The 24,970-nt window shown below is 37.9% G+C and overlaps 1 protein-coding gene across 3 annotated transcripts in view; it reads left to right on the forward strand.

Annotated features, from left to right (window-relative positions):
• Nucleotides 1-24,970, forward strand: part of SKAP2 (src kinase associated phosphoprotein 2) — a 165,926-nt gene that overhangs the window by 91,702 nt on the left and 49,254 nt on the right. For all 3 annotated transcript variants that reach the window (XM_008686429.2, XM_008686427.2, XM_008686428.2), the window contains exons 5-9: nt 2,240-2,317; nt 3,353-3,436; nt 16,705-16,829; nt 17,701-17,764; nt 18,122-18,259. In XM_008686429.2, the coding sequence (XP_008684651.1) occupies nt 2,240-2,317; nt 3,353-3,436; nt 16,705-16,829; nt 17,701-17,764; nt 18,122-18,259 (489 nt within the window). The remainder of the gene's footprint in view (nt 1-2,239; nt 2,318-3,352; nt 3,437-16,704; nt 16,830-17,700; nt 17,765-18,121; nt 18,260-24,970) is intronic.

A 24,970-nucleotide genomic window follows, 5' to 3' on the forward strand; every position in this document is an offset into this window, starting at 1 on the left:
CAGACCTCTCTAACCTTATACCATGCATCTGAAAGTCAGTATCAGTGTAAAACTCAGTGTTTAGGTATCTGCTAGAGCACAAAACCATTTTATTTAATATTTATGTCCCAGCTAAGTTTAGGTTTCTCTGCCTTGCTAGGACACAGCCTTTTTGTTTTGTTTTGTTTTAGTTTCCAGGTATACTGGTGAGTTTTTGTACTTAAAATTTTTTAGAATAAGAAAAAAAATGTGTTGGCAACTCTGTGTCTTTGTATCTATTATATATTCTCTAGAAACAGAGAAAATGCGTCTAACTTTCTTTGTGCAAATGTTAAGTAAAATGTAATTAAATTGTACTTGTGGAATAATGAGTTCTGAGCCAGTAATAGCTCTGGGAACTGAAGCTCATTTATAGACTGTTCCTAAAGCTAAGTACTCAGGGTACCCTTTAGGCAGCCAGGAATGTCTGCAAGATACTGGGCATCATCTGGAAAGATACAGGAAACAAAACAGAAAGCATTTTCTACCTTTATACAAAATTACAATGCATGAAATACTGACTTATATACAAAATATTAAATATAAAATATTACAGTAAAATATACAACATTTTTACCTTTGTATGGATCAAGTTTATTCTGAAAAAAGAAACACGGATACATGTACCAAACAACTAGTCAATTGTTTGTATTGGCTCTCCCTAAAATTTTATATACATTTCAAAATCAGTGAGCTATTTAAAATATACTTTAATGATATTGTTTTGTTTATTGAATAAAATTGATCCACCATGGAACTGAAATTGGTGCTTTAATTTTAAACTTTATTAAGGAAAAATATCTGTGATTTTATAATTACTATGATTCCTATAATATTATTTTAAAAAAAAACTTACCTGGTAATTCTATGATGAATTTGTGTTATGATAAATTTCCTATCAAAACATTTTTTAAAAAAAAATTATAAACTATATTGATGCTATTTCCATTGGGTATATTCCATAAAAATTTTCATTAGATTGGTTGTTTTTCACTTGTTAGAGTTCCAGTAAAATGATGAGATAACTGTATTATAGTTATAATGATGTTTGTAAAAATATTGAACACTTAGGAAATTACCGAACAACCTATTATTCATGACCATGAATATAGGATTTCTAATTGACTTAACTTTTGCCTTAATTTTTCAATTTTTTGTAGGTATCTAATATTTGTTTATGATAGTTCTATTTTCAGGATTTTTTAAAAAAGATTTTATTTATTTATTTGAGAGAGAGAGCGTGCTCGCAAGTGGCGGGAAGGGCAGAGGGCCAGGCAGACTCTGCGCTGAGCACAGAGCCTGACATTGGGTCAGTCTCAGGACCTCGAGATCATGACCTGAGCCGAAATTAAGGATTGGGCACTTAACTGACTGAGCCACCCAGGCGTCCCTCTATTAGATTGTTTTACCTAATTTTGGACTCTCAAATGTCATAGAAAAACCTAAAGCATTCCGTTGAATGTCTTCAAGATTTCTCTGTTTTTGCTGTGTATCCAGAGAAATAAATTTTAGCATTTGATTTTTTTGGGGAAAAAATCATTGTATGTTTTACTTGGTAGGAATAGAGATATGCAGGTTAAGAGTCAACAAGCATTAAAATTCTTTTTTTTTTTATATAAAGATTTTATTTATTTATTTGACAGAGAGAGACAGCCAGCGAGAGAGGAAACACAAGCAGGGGGAGTGGGAGAGGAAGAAGCAGGCTCCTAGCGGAGGAGCCTGATGCGGGGCCCGATCCCACAACGCCGGGATCACTCCCTGAGCCGAAGGCAGACGCCTAACCGCTGTGCCACCCAGGCACCCCCAACAAGCATTAAAATTCTTGAAGTGTTAATATAAATGGAAAGAAGCTTATGTGATTTATTTGAAATTCTTAACTTCTCTTTCGGGGATTTATGGCATTTATTGATAGTAGTTCCCTGATCCTTTCCCTGGAGAATGTAGATCATAAAGTATTGCCCTGTAGAGATCATCCGGTTACATAATATTACTATGTTTGGGGGATTATAATATATTAAGATATAGGAATTCAGAACACTTTTTTCCTCTTGAGATTTACAGGAGAGAGACAAGTTTATGGAATGGACCTGAGACAAAGCTAATACACTTGAATTTAATTAATTTGGGTAACTGCAAGTACACTGAACCTAATGAGATCTGGTACTTGGTTTTTCTAAGATGGATTACTCACTACTTTTTTTTCCTCCTCTACTTCCCACAGGAAACCAGTTTCCTCCAATTGCAGCACAGGACCTTCCTTTTGTTTTAAAGGCTGGCTACCTTGAAAAACGTAGAAAAGGTAAACTGTAAGATTCTAAAAGAAAAATCTAAAATGGGTTTATCCTTATGTAAAACATGCATGCAGTATACATATGGAGCCAATATTCTCTTTACGTGATTGAAGAGTTTTTAAACTGTAGGAAAATCTGAATAACATTATCCCAACCACAAAACATAGTTTTTAGCTCTAAATAATTTTTGGTAACAAAACGTTTGGTCAGGTTTTTTGTTGCCAATCTTGGTGATTTGTAAATGATTCAGGAGCTGTTTTTTGTCTGTTAGAGGAAGGCTGTGGGCCATGACAGTATTCTCAAGGATGGGATTTCTCACTGTTCTCCCACCCCACTGAGCAGCCCGTTATCCTGCACCTGACCTGGTGTACACCATGTCTGCTGGGGTTCACATCAAGCCTGGCGTATTGTCTGCCATTTTCTGTTATCCATTCGGTGTTCCTCTCCATTGGCTATGATAATTGGGAGTTGACCATATGGTCTCACTCTTTCAGCACCAATATATAATGGAAATGAAATATGGACGTGGTGTTATTATGGGAAACAGAAAGCAGAAAGTCTCTTCATTACCATTTTGCTTTTCTCACAGGTAGTCCCTTTGGGCCTTTCTATTTATATTCCATTTGCTTTCCTTGGTTTTCTTAGCTGAATTTTAAAGCTGAAAGAGATAATAGAAGTAATCTAGGTCAACTCCTCATGCCCTCCTCCCCCTTTATAACAGATGAGAAAATGAGACCCATATGAATCCGTTGTCTCAAAGGTGTGTCGTCACATGCCCTTTGGACAGTCCCTGTCAGGAAAGTATGGTAACCGCAAGTGTAGCAGCCCTATCTCTGTGTCACTTTATTCCTTTTAGCTTTGTTTTTGTTTGTTTCTTGGAGAAGAAGATACAAGTTAATTAGTCATAGACTTTTAGAGCTAACAGAAGTCTTAGAAATCATGTCAACAAACTTTTCCTTTTATAATAAGGAAATGGCGTTACATTTATGCTGTATGTGTAATGTGTGTTATCTAAAACTGTTCCTTTTCCCCCTTTATTGTAGATCACAGCTTTCTGGGATTTGAATGGCAGAAACGCTGGTGTGCTCTCAGTAAAACAGTATTCTATTATTATGGAAGTGATAAAGGTAGTATTGGTGTTCAGTCATACCAACTTCTGTTGTAGGAGGCTTTTAGGGGCCATTTTATACCCCCATTTTAGTAACAGAGTAAACAAGACAAAGGGAGAAAGAATAACTGAGAATTTTAATAATCATAGTCTGAGACTAACTTATAATTCTATTTCACTATTTGCCAAGTGCTCCAAATTCCAGAATGCCCTAAAAGTTAACACAATTGTGTTTTATTGAATTAGGAAGGAGATGAAAATCTATGTGGCTTTTCATTTTAGGAGTTATTTATCATCCAAGTTATTGTAGAATTTCTAGGGAAGTTAAGACTATTAGGGCTGTGAGAGTTTTGAAGGGAGGAAGAGCTTTTTATTCTTTCAAATATTTTTAAAAGAAAAATTTAGATAAAATGAAATCTGTGCGACACCTTTCTCAGCTTCTTTTAAAGATTTAAATAACAACAGCAAACACCTCTATAGAGATTACTGTTCTGAGCATGTTAGCTATATTAACTGTTAGCTGTCTAACTACAACTCTACTGTTATTAGCTCTTTTTATTTTACTGTTTGGAAAACTGAGGACAGAGAGGTTAAGTAACTTGGTCAAGATCACAGGGCTGATAAGTGGCAGACGTGGGATTTGAGCCTAGGCATAATGGTGGAGTCCATGCTCTAACCATTAATTTAGAAACAATAAGATACATTTTGTAACTTTACTTGCTAATTAATACATCTCTTAATCACAGCCCACATAATTTTAAACTTAGTATTTGAACAAAGTAATAAAAACTATTGAAATTTAAAGAATATAAGCTTTCTTAGTTTTACTTTTTTCTAGGAAAAGCAGGAGAGAAGTTGAATATTGTGAAGGTAATATAGAAATAGCTAGTATTCATTTCCACAAAGGACACTTAAGGAGAAAAAAAGGCATAGTAGTCCAATATTACTGAATATAAGCTTTCCCATGGAATTGTGTTTACATGTCAGCGTTGTTTGGAAATTTATGTTTCATTTGATATCACTTGCAGTTTTTAGGTTTTTTCCTTATTATAAAACTATATAGATATGATTATTGTACACATTTCAGATAAATTTGAATTGTATAGGTGATGCTAGAAGTTGGTCTCACCTTTTGGTTAATGGGGTTAACAAATTAAGAATTAATTTAGTGGCTAGTTTGCAGTCTGTCACTAACTTATAATATGTTCAAATGTAATAATGGCATCATTGAAGTGTAAACTAGAAGCAACTATCATCAGGCAGCCTTCTTTCTTCTGCTAAGGGTAAGCAGGTGATTTTGTCAGAAAATTTAAGCCTAAGTTCAGTTATGATTACCATAGGTCATAAACATGCATTATTTTGACAAATATAATTTGGTACACCATTTGGATTGAGATTACGATCATACTTTTCCACAAAGAAATATCCTGTATTTCATAAGACCAGGGGAGGCATGTTTCACATCCTTGTGATTCTGATTCAGTTAGGTTTCTCATCTCTAATTTCTTTAAGACTCAGTGCATACTAATATTTGTTTCCTGCACTCCTGGTCCTCACCAGTATATACCCACTGTTAGGTCAAAGATTAGCAGGAGTTTTCCCCAAACCTAAGGGATGTTCATATTTATTTCAAATAAATATATTTATTTCAGTAAATATGTTCTAGTTATTTTGCAGGTGGTATTAGTTAAATTCCTATATCTGTTCTTATTTGATGAAAACTTATGGTAAAAATGTTCTTTGTAATTTGTATTTTAATTATTTTGTGGTACATTTAACCACCTGTACCACTACTGCTTTTTAAAAATTACTGTTCTAGTGTTCTTTTTTTATGTAGATGTTTGAGATCTGGTGTATATTTCGATAAAACTTTTCCCTGTTACTCTGAAGTCTCCGTTGAGAGTTCAGGTCTGTTTTTAGTGGTTCTTTTGGCTGCTTCCTTTAGAATTTTTGGCCAGTTCTTCTTTTGGGGACTTAGGAAAAAAAAATCTATCTTTGGACACTTTTTAATTGCTTGTTTGGCATGATCCTAATTTCCTTCCTTTGTATTCTTTTCTTTCTAGGAAAATGTACGTGTCGCGCGAAACTTTTACTTTCTTTTGTGAAACCAGATAGCTGATTTGTACAGCCTGGTTTACTATATATATGAACCATTTGGCTAAATGTAGAGCTATTGAGATATATGAGAACTCTAATCCTCCAACTAAGTAGGATTTAGATAAATGGATTATAGAGGCACAGAAGGAGTTGATACCACTTACTAGGTTAAACTCTTCTTTGTTATTGTTGGACAGATGCATAGTTCACATTTTATAACTTAACTGTGTGTGCCAAAAAACATTTTGACCCATCAGGATAGTAATGGCTTAGAAAGAGTAGTTCTAGCCTCTAGGGTAAATAATGCACTTACCTTTGTACCCATAAATAATATTTGTATTTATTATTCATGGCCGTTTGTAGCCCTTAAGTAATATATATATATATTTTATCACTTTATGAAATCACATCCATCCTTTTATCTCTTTATTCTTCCTTTGATCGTCACAAATCCTATTCATCAAACTTCTTAGATTTTAGCTACTCAGGGTGCCATCAAGGTATTCATTCATTCACTCACTCATTTATTCATTTTTATTGAATAAATATTTATTGGATACTTGGTAGACACTAGGCACTGGGTATCCAGAGATAATCCTGCCTTAGAGATACTCACTGTCTGAGTTTTGTGGGTGTCAGTGAGAGGAAGAGGAAGTCATGGGATTAGAGGAGGGGGCTGAGTAGGTAAACTGCTCATTTCAGTGCAGTACGGTAAGTGACTGAAATATGATATCTTTGGATAACAAGGGATAACAAGGATAACTGCCTAGGGGAGTTAGGAAATACTTCCTCATGGAGAGGACTCTTCATTGGGCCTTAGAGAATGAGTAGGAGTTTGCCAGATAAAGAAGGGTAAAATGGGCATTCCAGGCGGGGGAACAGCAGAGATTTTGAGCTGTCAAAGGCCTCGGATGATGCCAGAGTTGGAATCAAGTTGGAGCACAGAGTGAGTGAGGGAAGGGGTCCACAGGTCTAAAGAAGTGAGTTTGAATCAGATTGACAAGAGCCTTATGAGAATAAGGGCCTTGCTGAGTATTTTATCTTAAACATGACCTTTAAGCATAGGGCTCTTAGGAAGTAATGGCGATAGGATTGTGAAGGATGAATTGGACTGGATGGAGACTGGATCAACAAGATCATTAGGAGGACACTGAACTAGGCCAGGCAGGAAAGGTCCCCACAGGGCCACTGAGAGTCATATTAAGGATTTAGTGCAGACCTTTCTGGCTCCAAAGCCATGCTCTTTCTGCAACTTGGTTGTCATCAGCCCCTCCAATGTGCTTGTAAATGATAGCCCATTTAGGAACCTGTTCCAAACTCATGGCTTTTATTTTTGTTTTGTATTTTTTCTATTTAACCTCTATATGATTTTGAGTCAGCATTGTGAACCTTATCTCTTCCCACTTTTAAGAGAGAAGTAGTTAGTTTGTAGTATCTCTTTTATTCCCACGCTACAGGCTTTGTTGCCCCTACTTCCACTCCCCGATTAAAGAAAATTCTGGTTACCACACCGTGTGTGGCAGCTGCAAGTAGCTTTGGTCTTATCAAGTCTTTTAAAATGTACATCAAAAGCTATTTATCACACCATGTGTTTAGAATTTTTTCATTGTAGTATCTTTTCAATATATAATAAAGTCATTAGAGAATTGGACCTAATTTGTTGCATTTCTGTACACTAATAGAGAAATAAAGAAAACAATCTTATTTACAACTGTATCAAAAAGAATAAAATATCTAGGAATAAATTTAACCAAGGAGGTAAAAGACCTGTATATTGAAAACTGTAAGACATTAATGAAAGAAATTGAGGAAGACACAAATAAATAGATAATATGTGCTCATGGACTGAAAGAAGCAATATTGTTAAAATGTCCATACTATACAAAGAAATCTACAGATTCAGTGTAATCCCTATCAAAATTCCTGTGGCATTTTTGAAGAAATAGAACACATGATCCTAAAATTTGCATCTACAAAAAAACAAACAAAAAACCAAATAGCCAAAGCAATCTTGAGAAAGAAGAATAAACCTGGAAGCATCATGCTCCCTGATTTCAAACTAAATTACAAAGCTATAGTAATTAAAATAATATGGTATTGGCATAAAAGCAGACACTTAGATCAATGGAACAGAATAAAGAGCCCCAAAATAAACCACACATATATGGTCAATTAATTTATGGCAGAGAAGCCAAGGATATACAATGAGCAAAAAACAATCTCTTCAGTAAATGGTGCTGGGAAAACTGGACAGCCACATGCAACAGAATGAAACTTAACCACTGTCTTATGCCATACACAACAAGTAACTCAAAATGGATTAAAGACTTGAAGTAAGACCTGAAACTGTAAGTCCTAGAAGAAAATGTAGGCTATAAGCCCCTTGACATTGGTCTTGGTGATGATTTTTTGAATCTGACATCAAAAGCAAAAGAAAAAGTAAATAAGTGAAACATGTCATGGAAAACTTCTGCACAGCAAAGGAAACCATCAGCCAAAGGAAAGCCAACCTACTGAATGGGAAAAAATTTGCAAATAATATATTTAATGACATATATAAAGAACACTTATAACTCAACAGCAAAAAAAAAAAAAAAAAAAAAAAAAAAAAAGTCCAATTAAAAGGTAGGCAGAAGATCTGAATGGACATATTCCAAAGAAGACATACGGATGGCCAACAGACATGAAACAATGCTCAGCATCTCTCATCATCAGGGAAATGCAAATCAAAACCACAATGAATATCACCTCGCTTTTGGGCCTTTGATATGCAAGTATTAACTTTAAAGTTTATCACAATAAACGTTAAGTAAAAAGCCTCATTTTCTGATTTTATAATTAAGAGGCCCTGTGATATATAGAGAAGTTAATATGTACATCTGACATTTAGTAGGATTTCATCAACATGCAGAAGTATTCAGGTACAAATCAAATCTTTTCAAGGGTATGGTACTGACAAATCAGGTTGGCTTGCAATAAAACAGGACACAGTTTGATTTAAAAATATATCTATATATAGATTGAAGATATGTATAGATTGAATATTTTAAGTCAAACTGTGTACTGCTGTGTATCTACATAAATCTATAGATGGTAGATTTTCTTTGAACACGTATGTGCCGGATATTCTTACTGCAGAGTGGTATATGATGCATTGGCTTGGGGGAGTGGGCACAGGGGCCCCATAAAATGGGATGATATGCGGGAGCCAGCTCACTGGGGCAGTAGGTGAATGAGGGCTTGTGAGCCAGGAAGGGAGGGGTCGGGTTGTTACATTCCCCAGGCAGAAGTTTGGCCTTCCCCGTGGGAGGGACAGTGAATGTTTGTGAGCATGGAAGGTGAGTAGATGGCATGACAAACTCCGATTGGATGTTGGAAAGATCATGTGGAATGGCACCTAGGTGGCTCAGTCAGTTGGGTATCTGCCTTTGGCTCAGGTCATGGTCCTGGCAAGTCCTGCTTCAGGCTCCCTGGTCAGTGGCGAGCCTGCTTCTCCCTCCTTCTCTCTCGGCTGCTCCTCCTGCTGTGCATGCTCTCTCTCTCTCTCTCTCTCTCTTTCTGTCAAATAAAAAAAAACAGAAAAAAGATCATGCTGACAATTATCAGGAGAAGGTGAGACTGGAGGCAGAATGTGTGCTGAAGCTGAGAGTCTGGGAGGTTGTTTAGCACCTTACGCTCATGAGGGAGCTGCGGGTTCTCGCACGTTCTCGCACATGCTTTTAGCCCGTCATTTGCATGAATAGCAGCAGTGCCATTTGTTCTCTAATTATCGTAGGAGGCTCCAAGAAGATCATATGTATAGGATAGTAAGACCCTCTTTGTGTAATGTTTATCTTAACAATAGCATAACAATATGTTATGTTAGTCCAACAGACCCTATCGTAATGATCTGATTTTCAGCTTTAGAGGAAAACAGTAGATATGGCCAAAAGAAGTAGAAACAGGGCTTTAAATTCCCATTCTACAAAAATGCCTGTAATTTATTTATTCTTCATTCACTGTTATCTCATCTACCTTGTTTTTTTAACCAAGTGTATACCTGTGGTTGAAAATATGTACAAACACCATTTGATTTTTATGCTTGCACTGTACTTCTATTTTAAAGGGGGAAAAAAGGTTTTGGAAATACCTAAAATTTCCTGCTATCAGACCATATGAGCCACACTGTTAATTCTAACTAAAGTGTTTCCCTTTAGACTCATAAATATTGCCTGTGTTTATTACTCAGAGCCTCTTGGGGCCCTCAAGTAACAAATATATATATATAGCATATAGTATTTTTCACTTAAAATAGTAATAATTTGATATTTCCTCGCAGTATAACTCAAAACACCAGAAGTATATTTCAAGTGGCTGAATTAGCATTGGCATCTGTGTTTCTGTGAGCTGCACAAACAAGGAAGAATGTTCATATGTCTTTACCTGAAGGCCTAGAGCAAGTTGTTAATCAGCTTGATGAAGTTTAATGGGAAGGCTTAGAATTAAGGGGCATATTTTCCTTTTTCCTACTAATAAGCATTAATACTTATGGAAATAACAAGAGTTATTCACCAAGGAGAAAGGCCTTCTTAAATATAAGAAGCAGATGTTACCAAAAAAAACCACATTTTTTAAAGATTTTATTTATTCGGGGCGCCTGGGTGGCACAGCGGTTAAGCGTCTGCCTTCGGCTCAGGGCGTGATCCTGGCGTTGTGGGATTGAGCCCCACATCAGGCTCCTCCGCTGTGAGCCTGCTTCTTCCTCTCCCACTCCCCTTGCTTGTGTTCCCTCTCTCGCTGGCTGTCTCTGTCGAATAAATAAATAAAATCTTAAAAAAAAAAGATTTATTTATTCATTTGAGAGAAGGAGTGAGCGAGTGAGCAAGTGAGAGAGCACAAGCGGGAGAGGGAGAGGGAGAAGCAGGCTCCCCACTGAGCCGGGAGACAGACATGGGGCTCGATCCCAGGACCCTGGGATCATGACCTGAGCTGAAGGCAGACACTTAACTGACTGAGTCACCCAGGCGCCCCTACCAAGAATTACTGAATGCATTACTTATCTTTTTGTTTGCTAGCCATTTGTTCCAATTCAGCTTTCTTGGTACAAACAACAGAAACCAACTTTGTTTGACTCTGCAGAAAAGGAAATTATTGGGGGAATATTGGCTCTCAGGCAGAATTGATGTGAAGGCTAAACAACCAGGCTCAGAAAGCAAGCATGGTCTAAGGGAGGTAAGGTAGCTAGAACTTCGGCCCAGTCTCTGCCCCCAAGGAGAGTCTAATTGGGACACACTGCTGGCCCCGGCTTTGTGTTCTGCCACCAGTCAGTGAATGCCACTGACACAGGAATGGCGCCAGAGCTCTCCCCTGATTCTTTTGTTAATCAGTTTGGATTTAGGTTCCAGTCCAGAGCATCTGATTGACTGGTAAATCTGCCTTCCTCCAGCTTCTGTGGTGGGAAGCTTGCTCTGCTCCCCAGCAATCTCAGGACTAAAATAGGAAAGTTGCTTGGGATCTTCAAATGACAAATGCCCATGACATATCAGGATACTAGATGATCTGGAATTATTTAGTTGCTATATGTAGTTGGAATTATTTATTTACTATCTTGGAAATGATAGGAGAGTGGTTGGTGTTTTAAGCATATTTTCTGAGAGCCAGTGAAAAGGAGAAAAAGCAAGCGTATTTGCAAGAAAAATAGGACTGATTGGAAAAATAGATGGCAGTAGGATGGAGGAAGAGAACGTAGGAGCGGTTGATGAAGAAAAAGGAAGAGATCAGGAATGATCCTCAGTTTTCTGGTTTGGAGCCCTCAGTTAATGGAGGTGCCATTGATTGAGAGGGAAGACACAAGAAAGATCACAAGTGTTGTGGGAGTGGGAATAAGATGATCTCCATTGTGGGAGTGTTATATTTATTGTGCCCATAAGACATTAAAGAAGTGAAACATGTATAGTGAGCAAATGAAAATTTGGATATAAAATCCTGAAGCTGGATTAAAAATATGGAATTATGAATCACAAGATATTGATAGAAGTTTAATCCGTAGGATTGGGTGAGGTTGCCCAGAGAAAACTGTAAAGCAGGAAGAGAGGAAGATTTAGAACATAATGCATCATGGCTGTTTAAGCAATAGGCAAAGGTTGAGGAGCCCATAAAGCAAGCTGAGAAAGTTGGACCCAAGTTGCAGGAGGAAATGCAAGATAACATTCATCTCTACCAAGATTTCATAAATTGCATGTTCTAGAACAGTGGTTTTTCAAACATTAGTATGTATCAAAATCACCTGGGGTGCTTGCCAAAACTTTGGTTTGCTGGAGCCACCCCCGGAGATTTCCATACAGTAAGTGCAAAGTAGTAGCCATTTCTGTATCTTTAATTGGCACGCAAGATCTAACGTAGTTGGTGATTCTTGAAATATACTTTGAGAAACGTCTTCCCAGGAGATAGGGTGAAATGGTTGAAAAAAAGCAAGGCTTTGGAATCACTTATGCTAGGGTTCTGGCTTTTACAATCTACTGGTTATGTGGCCATGAGCAAAGTTGTTGTTTTAAGGTTTATTTTTCCATCAGTGCTGGGGATGTAATAAATACCTTCTTTCTCTTAGAATTATTTCATGGTATATATGAGATATGTTATTAAATTTCTGGGCCTACAGAAGGTGCTCAGGAAATGTGAGTTGTCTTTGGTAGAAGGAAATAGCTATCATTAACCTCATGCGTTTTGTTTTGTAAGAGATTAGAGCCAGTTCTTTTTTTACCGTGAACCTACCGAATTAGAATTGTGTAAAATTAAGTTACTGATTTAATAGATTTTATTATCTAGTTTCTCCTGGGCAGACTTCAGTTCTGTAGACATTAAATTCGAACAGCATGATATAGGCAAGGTTAAAGTGTGAAATAGAAGCTGAGGGAAATTTAATAGAGGGACAAACACTTCAAAAATCCTGAGGGCATCAATGTGTTATAATATAAAAGCTAAATACTCAAATTAATACTACTAAATCATCAAGAAAATGTTATATTATGTTTAAGAGAATTGAGAAATCAGGGAAGTATATCTTTCAGAAAGATTTCTCTTATAACGACTAACATTTTACAGGTGTTTGGCGCTTAAAGGAATAAGCTTCTGCTGTTTGGGAAGTTCCCTTAGATGCAATGTTTATTTATCTTTTTCAGTTTCGGATAAATCAACTTATATGACTTTATTTCCCATTTGATTGGCATGTTACTATTTTTTTTTTAACAGTCTGTCTCAAGCCAACAAGTATCCTTGAAACTATCCTAGAAGGCACTGTGGAATTAACTAATATATAAATTATTATGGAGTGTCATATAATGCTATGATTTTCTCCTTTCTCTCTATCTGGAGGAGATGCTAATGTGAAGAGAGAAGAGCAGAGTCTTATCAAAGCTGTGTCTACACCCATTTCATGTCTTGAACTTTCTGTCCCACATTGGCTAATAAGAAATGTGGCTACTTTATGGCCATGCACTTGCAAAAGCTATTGAGAAAGAGTTATGAATTTCCTTCCATTCTCTTCAACGCTTCTGGTCCCATACTTCTACCCTCACTTGGATGCATATATAATTATTATTCCCAAATATTCAACTATCAGCTGAATAGATGTAGGTATTATTTTCTCTTTACTACTAGTTTTACTTGGTTAGAAAATACCACCTTTTGTTTTGTAGACCTAGGTCTTTCTTTGGCTGAATGAGGTTTTCTTGTGTTATATCTTTGGTTATTGGCTCTGTATTATTTGTTACTCTTCTGGAACACCCATTTTTTTCTTATGTTTTATTTTTTGTCAGTCTTCCATATCCATCACATTCCTCTTTTGTTTCTCTTCCCCTTTAGTCTTCCTTTTCCTGCCTACTGGGGTAGAAAGTTTTAGGTATATCTGATCTGATTTTTCAACAATGTTCAAAATTTTCAACTTTTTGTCACTTACTAAATCATTTGTTTTGCTGCTGCATTTTCATTTTTCCTTATACAGTATTTTCTCCATATTTTACCAGCTGCATTCCAATTTCTGTCTCAGCCATCTCTCTTTTTATTTTATATTACATTGTTTTATCTTCCACCTTTTAGATTTTTTTTTTTACTTTATAAAGGATGCAGAACAGTTGTTTATATCTGTTTCTCCCACTTTGCTCTTTTTTTTTTTTTTTTAAAGATTTTATTACAGCCAGCGAGAGAGGGAACACAAGCAGGGGGAGTGGGAGAGGAAGAAGCAGGCTCCCAGCGGAGGAGCCTGACGTGGGGCTCGATCCCAGAACACCGGGATCACGCCCTGAGCCGAAGGCAGACGCTTAACCGCTATGCCACCCAGGCGCCCCCTCTCCCACTTTGCTCTTGCTTTTTACATCTTGAATGCTATGTTTTTGTATCACATAGTATTTTTGTGGCACCTGTGTTCCTTTGTTTGCTTTTCCTCTTTTACTTATGTTTGGATGTTATGTTTCCTTGACTCTAATCGGGACACTTACCCGATTGGATTTGTGGCCTCTCTCTGGTTCATCTGACTACAGGCTGCTCATGTTCTCCTCTTAGACTCTAACAGAAGATCTGGTACATGGCCCTACAGCGTATTTCTGGGGGTTTTGTCTAAAGTGGATCTGCTAGTCTGAGGAGAGGTCACCTCGTTTGGCTGCCTGGTTGTCTCAGTTCTAGATAATCTCACCCAAGAAAGTTCCCTGCTCCCTGCAGTTCTTCCAGCTCAGTCTTTGTAGAGCGCCAGTTCTACATCTCCAGATGTAAACCACTCCTTATGCATTTCCATTCCCTCTGATGTTATATTGCCAAGAATTTCAGACCCAGAGTAAAGACAGAAAGCATGGGCTTTAGATGAGATGGACCAAGTGATTAGAGCAATTGAGCCCTTTTGCAGCAAGGGAGCCACTGTCTTTCATCTGGTCTTTAAATATCCTTTTTTTCTTGGAATGTTTAAAGAAATCTCTCAAAATTGTTCTGCGTGGCTTTACTGTTTGGCCTTCGACTATTTCCATTTTTTGTAATGAAAATGAAATCTTTTGGCAGTCTAGTGGATCACTGAGTAATATTCCTGGAACACTTAAATTTGTATCCTGTGTGTATGTGTGTGTGTGTTGCAGTGGGAAGGTGGGAAATGTGATAAGGTGTTACTAGAGTTTGTCTCACCGTACCTGTAATGCTCCCTTGCTTGTTTTAAATGCTCGATATAGATTTGTTCCATGAGTGGATGAATGACTTAGTCATTTTTGAGAATGTAGGGTTAAGCAACAATACTTAGCCATTTATTCTTTTAATACTTTTCCCCAGTAGTATTTTTCTAGTTAGATATTTTGCAAAACATGTTCTGGGAGTACCAGTTCCATAGAATGTTCTATGAAAAAAGGGTTCCATGGAGATATCATGTTGGTAAATGCTGTTCACTGTCTTTCTCATAGAAATGTAATCAACATGTAAATATATTAAGGGCCTCAAGAAGGCCTGGATTAACAAAATCTGGTTAGCTCTTTTTAATTCAGTATTTCCCAAACTTATTTGATCATAGAAACCTGTTAATATCCCATAAAACACACTGGGAAATGCTGCTCTAAGTTTTGTTTTTTTCTGAACATCATAGAGTACACTGTAGACTTTTTCCATAAGGCAGACTTTTAATTTTTAGATCATGGAGAGATATAAATTAGGACTTAGAATGTTCAGATTTAAGTCAAGAATTTTTTTTTTTATTATTTGACAGAGATAGCCAGCCAGCGAGAGAGGGAACACAAGCAGGGCGAGTGGGAGAGGAAGAAGCAGGCTCATAGCGGAGGAGCCTAATGTGGGGCTCGATCCCAGAACGCCGGGATCACGCCCTGAGCTGAAGGCAGACGCTTAAGGACTGCGCCACCCAGGTGCCCCAAGTCAGGAATTTCTAACTCAAATATTTTTTCTCTTGTTTTAAAAAAAAAGAATAAATCTTTTTTTTTTTCAAGATTTTATTTATGTACTTGTGAGAGAGAGAGAGGGCGCAAGCACAAGCAAAGGGAGAAGCAGACTCCCCACTGAGCAGGGAGCCCCATGTGGGGCTCGATCCCAGGAGCCTGGGATCATGACCCGCAGATGCTTAACCGACACCCAAGTGTCCCTCAATAACTTTTTAAAAATGTATGTTACTTCAGCCATTAAATTAGTGTATTTTTAAGAAAAGGAGATAAATGTTTTATTGGGTCACGGAGCTGAGAGAGCCTTCCACCCCATGATAGGAAGCATTTCTAGATTTCCCCCGAGCTCAGTAAAAGAGACAGTTGCCCTTACTCATGATCTTGAAGTTGTGAGTTAACCTAGGAGGTAAACCTATAGCGGTGCAAAATGGTATAACTGGGTGGAGTCAGAAAGCAGACTAATTTTATTTCCATTTCCGAGTATTAAATCCTTTGTTGTATTCCTACTTTATTTGTCTTTAAAATAATATCTGACTAAAGCTCAAGTTGTCTTTCCTTTTGCCTCCTGCTCCTGTGGGATTCAGACATGCTTTACTAGCTTACCTGTCCCGTTCACTGGCTAAGAAGCCTGCTTTTCTTCGGTTTTGTTTCAGCAACTAATGCTTCCTTCCATGCTCGCTTTACCTCTCCTTTCCATCCAAATGCTTTTTGTTTTCCCCTCACAGCTTTTTATAATTAGTAGTTTTGCTTGGCTTTGCTTTTTAAATTTACAGTTCAGTTTATACCAATTTAGGGAAATATTTTTTAGAAGAAGAGCTGTGCTTTAGAGACCTTTTCGAAGGTGGGGTGTTAGAAGGCAGTACTGAGAAGGGATGGTGGTGAAAAAGCCCACTGGGTTTTTGGCTCCAGGTTTTCCCACTGGCTTATGAATCTGAGAGAGCCGTGGATTTGGAGTGGGTTTGTTTAGCAGGTTCTGAGTCCTGGTTCTTGGATTTTCCCTACAAGAAAGTGTCCTATTTCCACACTTCCTTCTGAATAAGGCTATCTGCGGACCTCTTCCTCTCATTCCCTAAGATACCCTTTGTGAACCCAAGCATCCCAAATACTTCTGTAGTTTTAGAATTAGAAGTGATATCTAGAAACATTATTTAAACTTATTGAATACTATGAAAACAATATGACCAAAAAAATACCCTTTCTATGAATTGACAGAGAAACTCTAAATAAAAAATAATCAACTGGGCATTTATATTCACTGCAATAAATGAAATTCTAACTTTTGTTTTATCCTCCATAGACAAGCAACAGAAAGGTGAATTTGCAATAGATGGTTACGACGTCAGAATGAATAACACTCTCAGGAAGGATGGAAAGAAAGATTGCTGTTTCGAAATCTCTGCTCCTGATAAACGTATCTATCAGGTTGGAGTTTTTGTGTTGTTTTGAAATTAAGTTGATAAAATGTTCTGATTTCATTTATAAAGACATTAACATTTTGTTAAAACAACTCTCCCTGACGTGTTAGTAATAATAAAAGATACTGATTTAATGCAGTGAACATTCATATAAGAAGAAATACATTAAAAAATTTTCAGATCAGTTCAAGTGATATCTTCTTGAAAGAGAACAAGCGAATATGTAATTTATCAACTACTTCACATGTTGCATTTTATATCTATTTTATTAGCACTGAGTGGTTTCTTAAAAGAATTACATAGCAGAAAGAGTAAAATTATCAAAAGAAAAATATCAGCGTGTTAACGCGTATTGTATTGCTTAGGGTTGTGGGAGAAAATGAAGGTAAAGGCACATATCCACTCTGTGATTCAAGACCTATCAGCTAGCATCAATATGGAATGTATGTTTAATAAGTTTTAAATATCTGAGATTGCAGTTGAAAGCCAGTTAATTAAGTTGTCAGGTAGTGTGTTGGAATCTGACAAGAACATTTTTAAGAAAACTGTACCCGGCAGTCTAAAGAAATTCATGGGTGTCTTCTAATTGTCAAGGGCAAATTTTGTTCATCAGTTCTGTCTTTGACATTGATGAAGAGAAGCAGGTTTTTTTCCTGCACAGCTGCCAGCTGCTGATCAGAGTTTCAAATCCATCATCCTCTGCTTCAATTACGTAAATTTGTCAAAATTAACTGTACATTATAAGAAGCATCCTTGCAAGAAAAGTAGCACTAGACATGAAAAGAATTACTAATGGTCTTAAAGAAGTGATAAGAATGCGGCATCCCTTTCATTTCCACTGTGGTGAGTTTTCTTATTATTGTTTATTTTTTTATTAGTTCACAGCCGCTTCTCCCAAAGATGCTGAAGAATGGGTACAGCAGCTGAAATTTGTATTACAAGGTAAGAGCAGTCGATTGAACTAGTCATTGCAATCTTTAGATCTCAAATAACTGAATGAATTTGGATTTTCATATACGAAAGGTTACTGACTCCTATGAGAACGACCAAGGGCACACGGCTAGTACTAATGCAGCCTGTTCACTTCAGATTTATAAAAGTGTTTTTCTCTGTAAGTACCAACTGGCAACTTTGCAATTCACATATTTATGTAATAATCAGCTTTTGAAAATGCTTCAAGTTAAGGATCTAGCATGTAATAATATTGTGACTCTGTAGGGCTGCCTTAGTCTAGAAAATAGGGTTTTGAAAACCTCTTTAGCATTCTTAAAACCTGGCCTTGTGCACCGTATCTTTCAGACATGGGATCTGATGTTATTCCAGAAGATGATGATGAAAGAGGAGAATTATATGATGATGTTGACCATCCTCTACCGGCCGGCAGCCCACCAGCAGGCAGCCAACCGACTGATGATGAAATTTATGAGGAACTTCCAGGTATCTATCATCTGCTGATTCATTTAAGGATTTTTAGGGCTTTTTCCCCCCCTTAATGTCATATATCATCAAGTTGACAACTTGAGTGGAAATGGTGAGCTATTAAAAACAAGGACAAAGAACATCCTCAAAACTCTATTTTATGAAAAGGGTTCTGCTTGAGGTATTTCAAGTGAGTGGATGTACGCTTATGAAAAGTGAGTGGAATGTTAAAATGGAGCAGATACAGTCCTGATCTCATGGGACTTTTGGCTCATTAGCATTGTTTATGCTACATAATTTTTTAATTAAAACATTGACTTGCCTTACAGTTTTTTCCACCAACTCACACATCATTTTTTATTTATATATCTTGGAACTTCCATTAACCAGAAGTTCTGTGCACACCCCATATGTCAACAGCTTCTGCCTCATATATTCCTCTTTGCTGTGGTGTATTGCATTGTCTTGCAGGAATATTGTTGCATCATAAACAAAGGCCTTTTGAGGCTTCAAGTTTTCTCTCCTGACATTTTATCATCAATATGAATACGTTTTCTTATTCTACATTTTCAGACATTGTTTGGTGTTTATATGCCTCAGTGTCTGTTATATAACATAAAATTAATTGTCTGTTAATTACTTGTATTTTTGAGGGTCAGGCTAAAACAATAGGTATCAGGAACTTAGGATACCTAGAATATGAACACATTCAGAGAATCATTGCATTACTAATACTATAGGTTGAAATGAGCTTTTTTCTGTCTCTTAAAAAATCAATAGTTAGAGAAGAAAAAGGGATTATGAGCAATGTGAGATTTAACCAGCATCTCATGCAGAGAAGTTTTTCTCTGAATAGAATGGTTTTTTAAAAGATTTTATTTATTTATTTGAGAGAGAGAGAGCATGAGCTGGGTGAGGGCCAGAGGGAGAAGCAGACTCCCCACTGAACAGGGAGCCTGATGCAGGGCTCAATCCTGGGACTCCGAGATCATACCCGAGCCAAAGGCAGACGCTTAACTGACGGAGCCATCCAGGGGCCCCTGAGTAGAATGATTTAACAAACATAGTGTAAACCTTTAAAATTGATTTCTAAATACTCAAATGTTCCAAATTAACATACAAATATCATTTTCAGTGAAGTCAGTAGAGCATAATAATAACTAGCACATGGATTTTAGAGTCACAAGGTTTAAATTCTGCTGTCCCATTTACCAGCTCAGTGACCTAAAGAGCTGTCTTTTCCTTCATCTATAATTCCTCATTTTCATCTATTAAAATTCTTTGTTTTTCCATCAGTAAAATGGGGATATATCATGGTGAGGGGAATGAGCTCTCAGCACAGTGCTTGAATCATGACAAGGCCACAATAAATTGTAACATCATCATTATTGTTTTCATTATTGTAGCCAATAAATTCTCGCAAGTGCTTATATGAGAGTATAAGAATGGTTTTCTGATCAAGTAAGAATGAATGATTGTAATGGTATTATAAATGCAAGTGCTACAAAAACTACTCAGGTATGCATCTACATAATTTTTTTACTACCCTAGAAGATGATTAGTCTAAAAGCATAATTTTGTGGGGAATCGTAATCTGTACCTTTTTATTATTTTAATGGAACTATATGTTTATAGCTCCTTCTTTTTGATTGATCCTAGGGAAATGGCATCTGCCATAACATTAGTTACCTCAAGTCGGGAAGAATATTTTCTGACTGCTTGTTCTTAGTCACACCCTATTGTTAACACATATATTTTAGTTTTAAAAATGTTCGAAAGAGCTTGCGAGAATGTATACCGATGTAAAATGGGAGAAAGTCGTGCCTTTGAACATATTACTGTCATACACCTTTTATCCCTTTAAAACCCTGCGGTGAATGGGTTACCTTACAGTTGTTAAACTGACTATTAATTAAGTTCTGTTTCTTCAACTTGACCATCCTCTCTCCACCACTGCTCCTCCACCCCCCAAAGGAATATTGGTCAGGAATAAAGATCGAATATTCATAGTCTTCTTCCTAACAAAGGTGCAAGGAAGATCTCCGTTAAGTAGCTTGAAATCTTAAAAATATGAAACATCTTTTATTTTCCATCACCACAGATGTTCTACTTCGTCCCTTTTTTTGGCCCGGGGCCACATAATTGTTGGAAATAACTGGTTACTCTTTAAGTGGTCTTACTTCTTGCTGAAGAAATCTAAGCTGCTCCTGGATTCCTTGCCCCTGCCTGGATCCCAGTTGCTGTACGAAGTGATTGAGCTCGATAGAGCCTGCACCTGTGCCCCTGGGAAGGAGGCTGGGGCAGGCAGCTGTGGAATGTCTACTTCTCTCTTCCCCAGTGTCCCCAAGAGCTGATTCAACATCCGCACAGTTCAAGGCTGCCGAGTGTGCCGAGCTAGCCGCCACAGAGGGGACTTTTCTTAGTGAGAGTCCTCAAGTTGTCTCTCAGAGTTCGTTGAGGTTTTGTTTGATGAAATATCTGAAACTAGGAAGTCCTTTTTCTTTCTTTAAAAAAGGATCTCTCATTCAGGATAAGCATGGAGGTAGTTGCTTTTGCTTCTGTGAGATTACAAATATAATTTTGAGAGGAGGGGAGGACAGCGGGAAAGCAGTGAACACATTCACAAACTGTTGGTATTTTTCCAGTTCTGTACAAAGAACTACCTGTCTCTGAGGTCTGACTGGTTAAATTCCAAGAATGAATTAATACTACCGTTTCACCACAATTTTCTGTCCATTCTATATAGTTGAAAACCAATCCTCTTAGTTGAAAGATGAAGCAGGCAAATATGTTTGAAGGAAAGTCTAAGTATTCGATGTGTTACTTCAAGTCACAGAGTTCTTTCCCTTAGAAGGTAAAGAAAGCTCTTACCCTAGTAAATATATATTTTTTAATGTAAATAAAACTACAATGTTTAAGCCTTAATAAGAAGAAGAAGACTTTGCTTAAAAAAATGATATTGCGAAATATCCCTTGGAACATGTTGAATTCTCTGGGAGTGTGAATGGTTTCATTGTAATTGTTTTTCAGTGAGGGTCTTCAAACTTGATTACAGCGGCTTCTCTTTAATTTCTTGTTCATTAATTTTTAAGTAGCTTCGCCAAAGAATAAGAATACCTTTGTAAGATTTCTTTGTGCATAGGGGATGTATGCATGTGTGCCAAGAGTGGAAAGAGTGCCATTTCTGGGAGTAGGAAAGGCGTCTGGCTTTTCTTCAAATACACTAATGCTTTGACATCTTTTATGTCTTGGCACCTCTTCCCTGGGCCACGCAGGTTTGCTTACACGGTGATATTACTGTGGCATATTTGTGTTGGCCGACTCGCATGCTGATCAAAGTCTGTTACACGATTTCGTAACACAGTCATGAGTTCATTCGGCTTCGCACAAATTTCAGAAGTTGGTGCTCATTTTTTTCGTTAGAAATACAGAAGAATGGTTTTGTTTGATTTTTGAATCTAGAAAGAGGAGAGCAGTCCTTAGGGAATGGCTGCAGAAATCAGCCCAGCTTGCTCTTCTCTTCTAGTTACCATGTCACTTGATTTTTACACCCCCCTTTAAAGTCAGGAAATTGCGCAGCAACAACAACAATAAGACTTTTTAAAGAGAGAGACTGAATAGCGTCGGCCCCGTAACAAGAGTACTAACTGCCCGTCAGCCTCTTAAATCTCTGGCTTTCAGGGGAATTGCATTTGAAAATTCTTCTGCCAAGTGGACTGGAAGAGAGAGGGCAACATAAAACAGGAAGACGAATTTCTAATTCCATTAACCTATTTTTTAAGTGTTAATTCATTTTTTTCCCCCCGTAATGACAAATTGAACTATTCTGAGCCAGAAACAAAAGAGGTTTTTATCCTTTGGTCATTCAAATACATTTTAAATGTATTCATTCCAACTGTCTGTATTGAAAATGGAATATAAAGTAAAATACAGCTGTAAGGTTTTTTTCGATGAAAACCATTATGTATGTGTAAAAAAGGACAGTGTTCCATTCCTTAAATTTGAAGCAAAATCTCTGGCCAGTGGATACAAATGCTAACTTAATCAGTGAGTGGTCACAGCCCCCCTCAAAATACATTTTAGCTTTATTTTCCTCCTGAATCATTACCACTCATATTACCAAGTGAATATCAAGATTATAGGGGGCTCTGGAGTCTCTGGTATTAACATCACTGTAAGTGACGGTTTGGTCCTGGTTTCACCAAAGAATTCTTCTCATTCCTTCTTTGGAATGCAGTGGAAAGATGCCAGTTGACTTTCTCAGAACCCCGTATATTCAGCATTTTAACATTGTTAGTCCAGGCAGCCTGCTGGCATTCTTTCTTCTTCAACCATGGTACTGAATTGTAGTTATTAAGTGTGGTGATACAGTATCCTAGTATATGGTATGATAAGTGTTTTTCCCCAGGTAGATAACTAGATTAGAGTCAATCTTTGGGTGCTCTCAGCTCTGAACTCTGCTAAGAGGGTTATCTGAAGCTCTAGAAAATAAGGGAGATATCTGTAAATTAGGGTCCTGGCACACATCTAATTGTTTATATTTTCATCTTTGCTGAATATAAATGTGATTTTAGTGTTGTTTATGTTGCCTGTTTCATAGTATGGCGTGAAGCTTTGGAATACAGTTGTGCCTGTCATTAGCTTTTCTCTGCCTTGCCGTAGGCATTGCAAATGAATTCGTTCCAAAAGGTGGTTTGACACATATTAAAACCCAAAATACCTGTGTGTGTGCAAAAAACCTATGTCTTTTGTCAGAAAGATAGACTAACCCATTTTTGCAACTTGGAGCTCCATCGGTGGTTCTCAACCATGAGAAATTTTGGCCCTCAGGGTACATTTAACGATTTAGTGTTTGGAGGCATTTTTGGTCACAACTGGGTTGTGTATGTGCTGCAGACATCTAGGGGGCAGGGGCCAGGGCTGCTGCTGAACGTCCCACACTGCACAGGGCAGCCCTACAACGGAGAACTGTCTGACCCCACACGGCAGTAGTGGTGAGGTTGACAAACCCTGTACAGGAACTAACAGCTCTTGGTTTGTCACCTTTTTAACTGTATCTCTGGAGTGATAAAAAACCACACCCGCTCCATGTAGGAATTCATTTTTGTGGACAAGACAAAGGCTCTTACACAGATAAAACTAGGATTACATGCAGTGGTTCTAGGTCATAAGGGACGGACTGGACTTGCCTATCNCTCTTTCCTTCAAGGAGTTGAACTTCTGTCAGTCTTAGAGGAATGAGAAAACCATGAAAGATGAGAAAGGAGAGAAGCATTTCCTCCATTTTCATGAGCACAGTCTGTGAAGGAAGAGTCTTTTTGCTACTGTATGTGTGTGTCTTTCTTGTACGGATACATGGCTTATAATATTCTGAGAAGGTTGCTCTGCTGCGGCCGAAGTGAGACCAGTAGGTGAGGGTTTGAGTCTTCTGGAAGGGAGTCAGGGAGCCGGGGAGAATGCAGGCTCCAGCAATTCCAGGGCCGCCTGAATTTTGATGCCTACGGGACTTCTCTCCCTTCTCCCTTCTCCCTTCTCCCTTCTTGGGCTCAAGATGGCGGGAAGGCCGTCTGTCCCTAGAGGCTGACAGGGAGGCGCTGAGGCAGCCCCATGAGGCATAGCGAGGATGGGCTCACCTGAGTGTGCTTCCCCACAGGCCACACCAGCTGCTGCTTCCTTGTTCTCTGTCCATTTCCTCTTTGCTCTTGCTGAGTTTTAACTTGTAAATCTTAATTTTCAAACAGTACACGCTCGCTGGAAAAACCTTAAATATGCTGATGTGCACAAAAGGAAGTGCGAGTCGCTCACCCTCTAATCCTACGTAGACGTGAACAGTTTGATGTGAATTTTTTTTTTGCCCATTTACAAATGTACAAATCCTTATAACATTTTAACATTTAAAAAATAAGAACCTGTATTTCATTTACTTTCTTCTACTCTTTTATTTCCTTTTTATTTTCTTCCTATTACTTTCTTCCTTTTCTCGTTCTTCTTTTTCCTCCCTTCCCTTTTCCATTGCATATCCTCTGTCTTCTTCCTTGCTTTCATGTCTTCGCTTCCATAAACATTCTTGAGTACTTGTTCTGTGTTAGGCACTGTACCTAGGTGCCTGGAATCCCACTGCCCTTCCTACACTGGTCCTAAATGGGTGTGGCTGCTCCTTCCCCTTCCGGCCTAAGCCTTGACTTACTACTGCACCCTGGATCCCCTGTGTCTGTTTATGTCCTGTGTTTATACACCCTTTTCATGTCTCATGAGTTTGTTGTATTGGCTTTCCTGATGGAGGAATGCTGTCTTCCTGGGTATAGTATCAGCACTGTTGTGACATCTCTCAAGCCGCCTCCACTTGCCCTCTTCCTCTCCATCTGCCTCTTCTCTTTGGGCTCCACCCCCTGCCCTGCACACACAGAATGCCTTTCTCCATGTCTGTGGCCAGTTAATTTGTGGCGATAGAGAGCAAGGAGTTTGGAGGCAAACATACATTTGAATCCCAGTTCCGCCCCTCACTAGGTACTTTAGCCAAAAGAAAAGTGAACACAGGGCAAGTGGCAGTGGAAGAATCAAGAGCAGACATAGACGTAGGTAAAATATGTCAGCATCATTAACTATGGATTACTTTTAAATGAGCCTTTTCTTTTAATTTAAAAAAGAAGTAAAACTAAATTTAGCTATTAAAAGATTTAGCTGGGGCAAGGGTGGGGAGGGAGCAAAAGCATGCTAAGTGTTCAAGAG

The sequence above is a fragment of the Ursus maritimus genome, unplaced genomic scaffold (assembly GCF_017311325.1).
Source record: "Ursus maritimus isolate PB19 unplaced genomic scaffold, ASM1731132v1 scaffold_3, whole genome shotgun sequence".
NCBI classification, from domain to species: domain Eukaryota; kingdom Metazoa; phylum Chordata; class Mammalia; order Carnivora; family Ursidae; genus Ursus; species Ursus maritimus.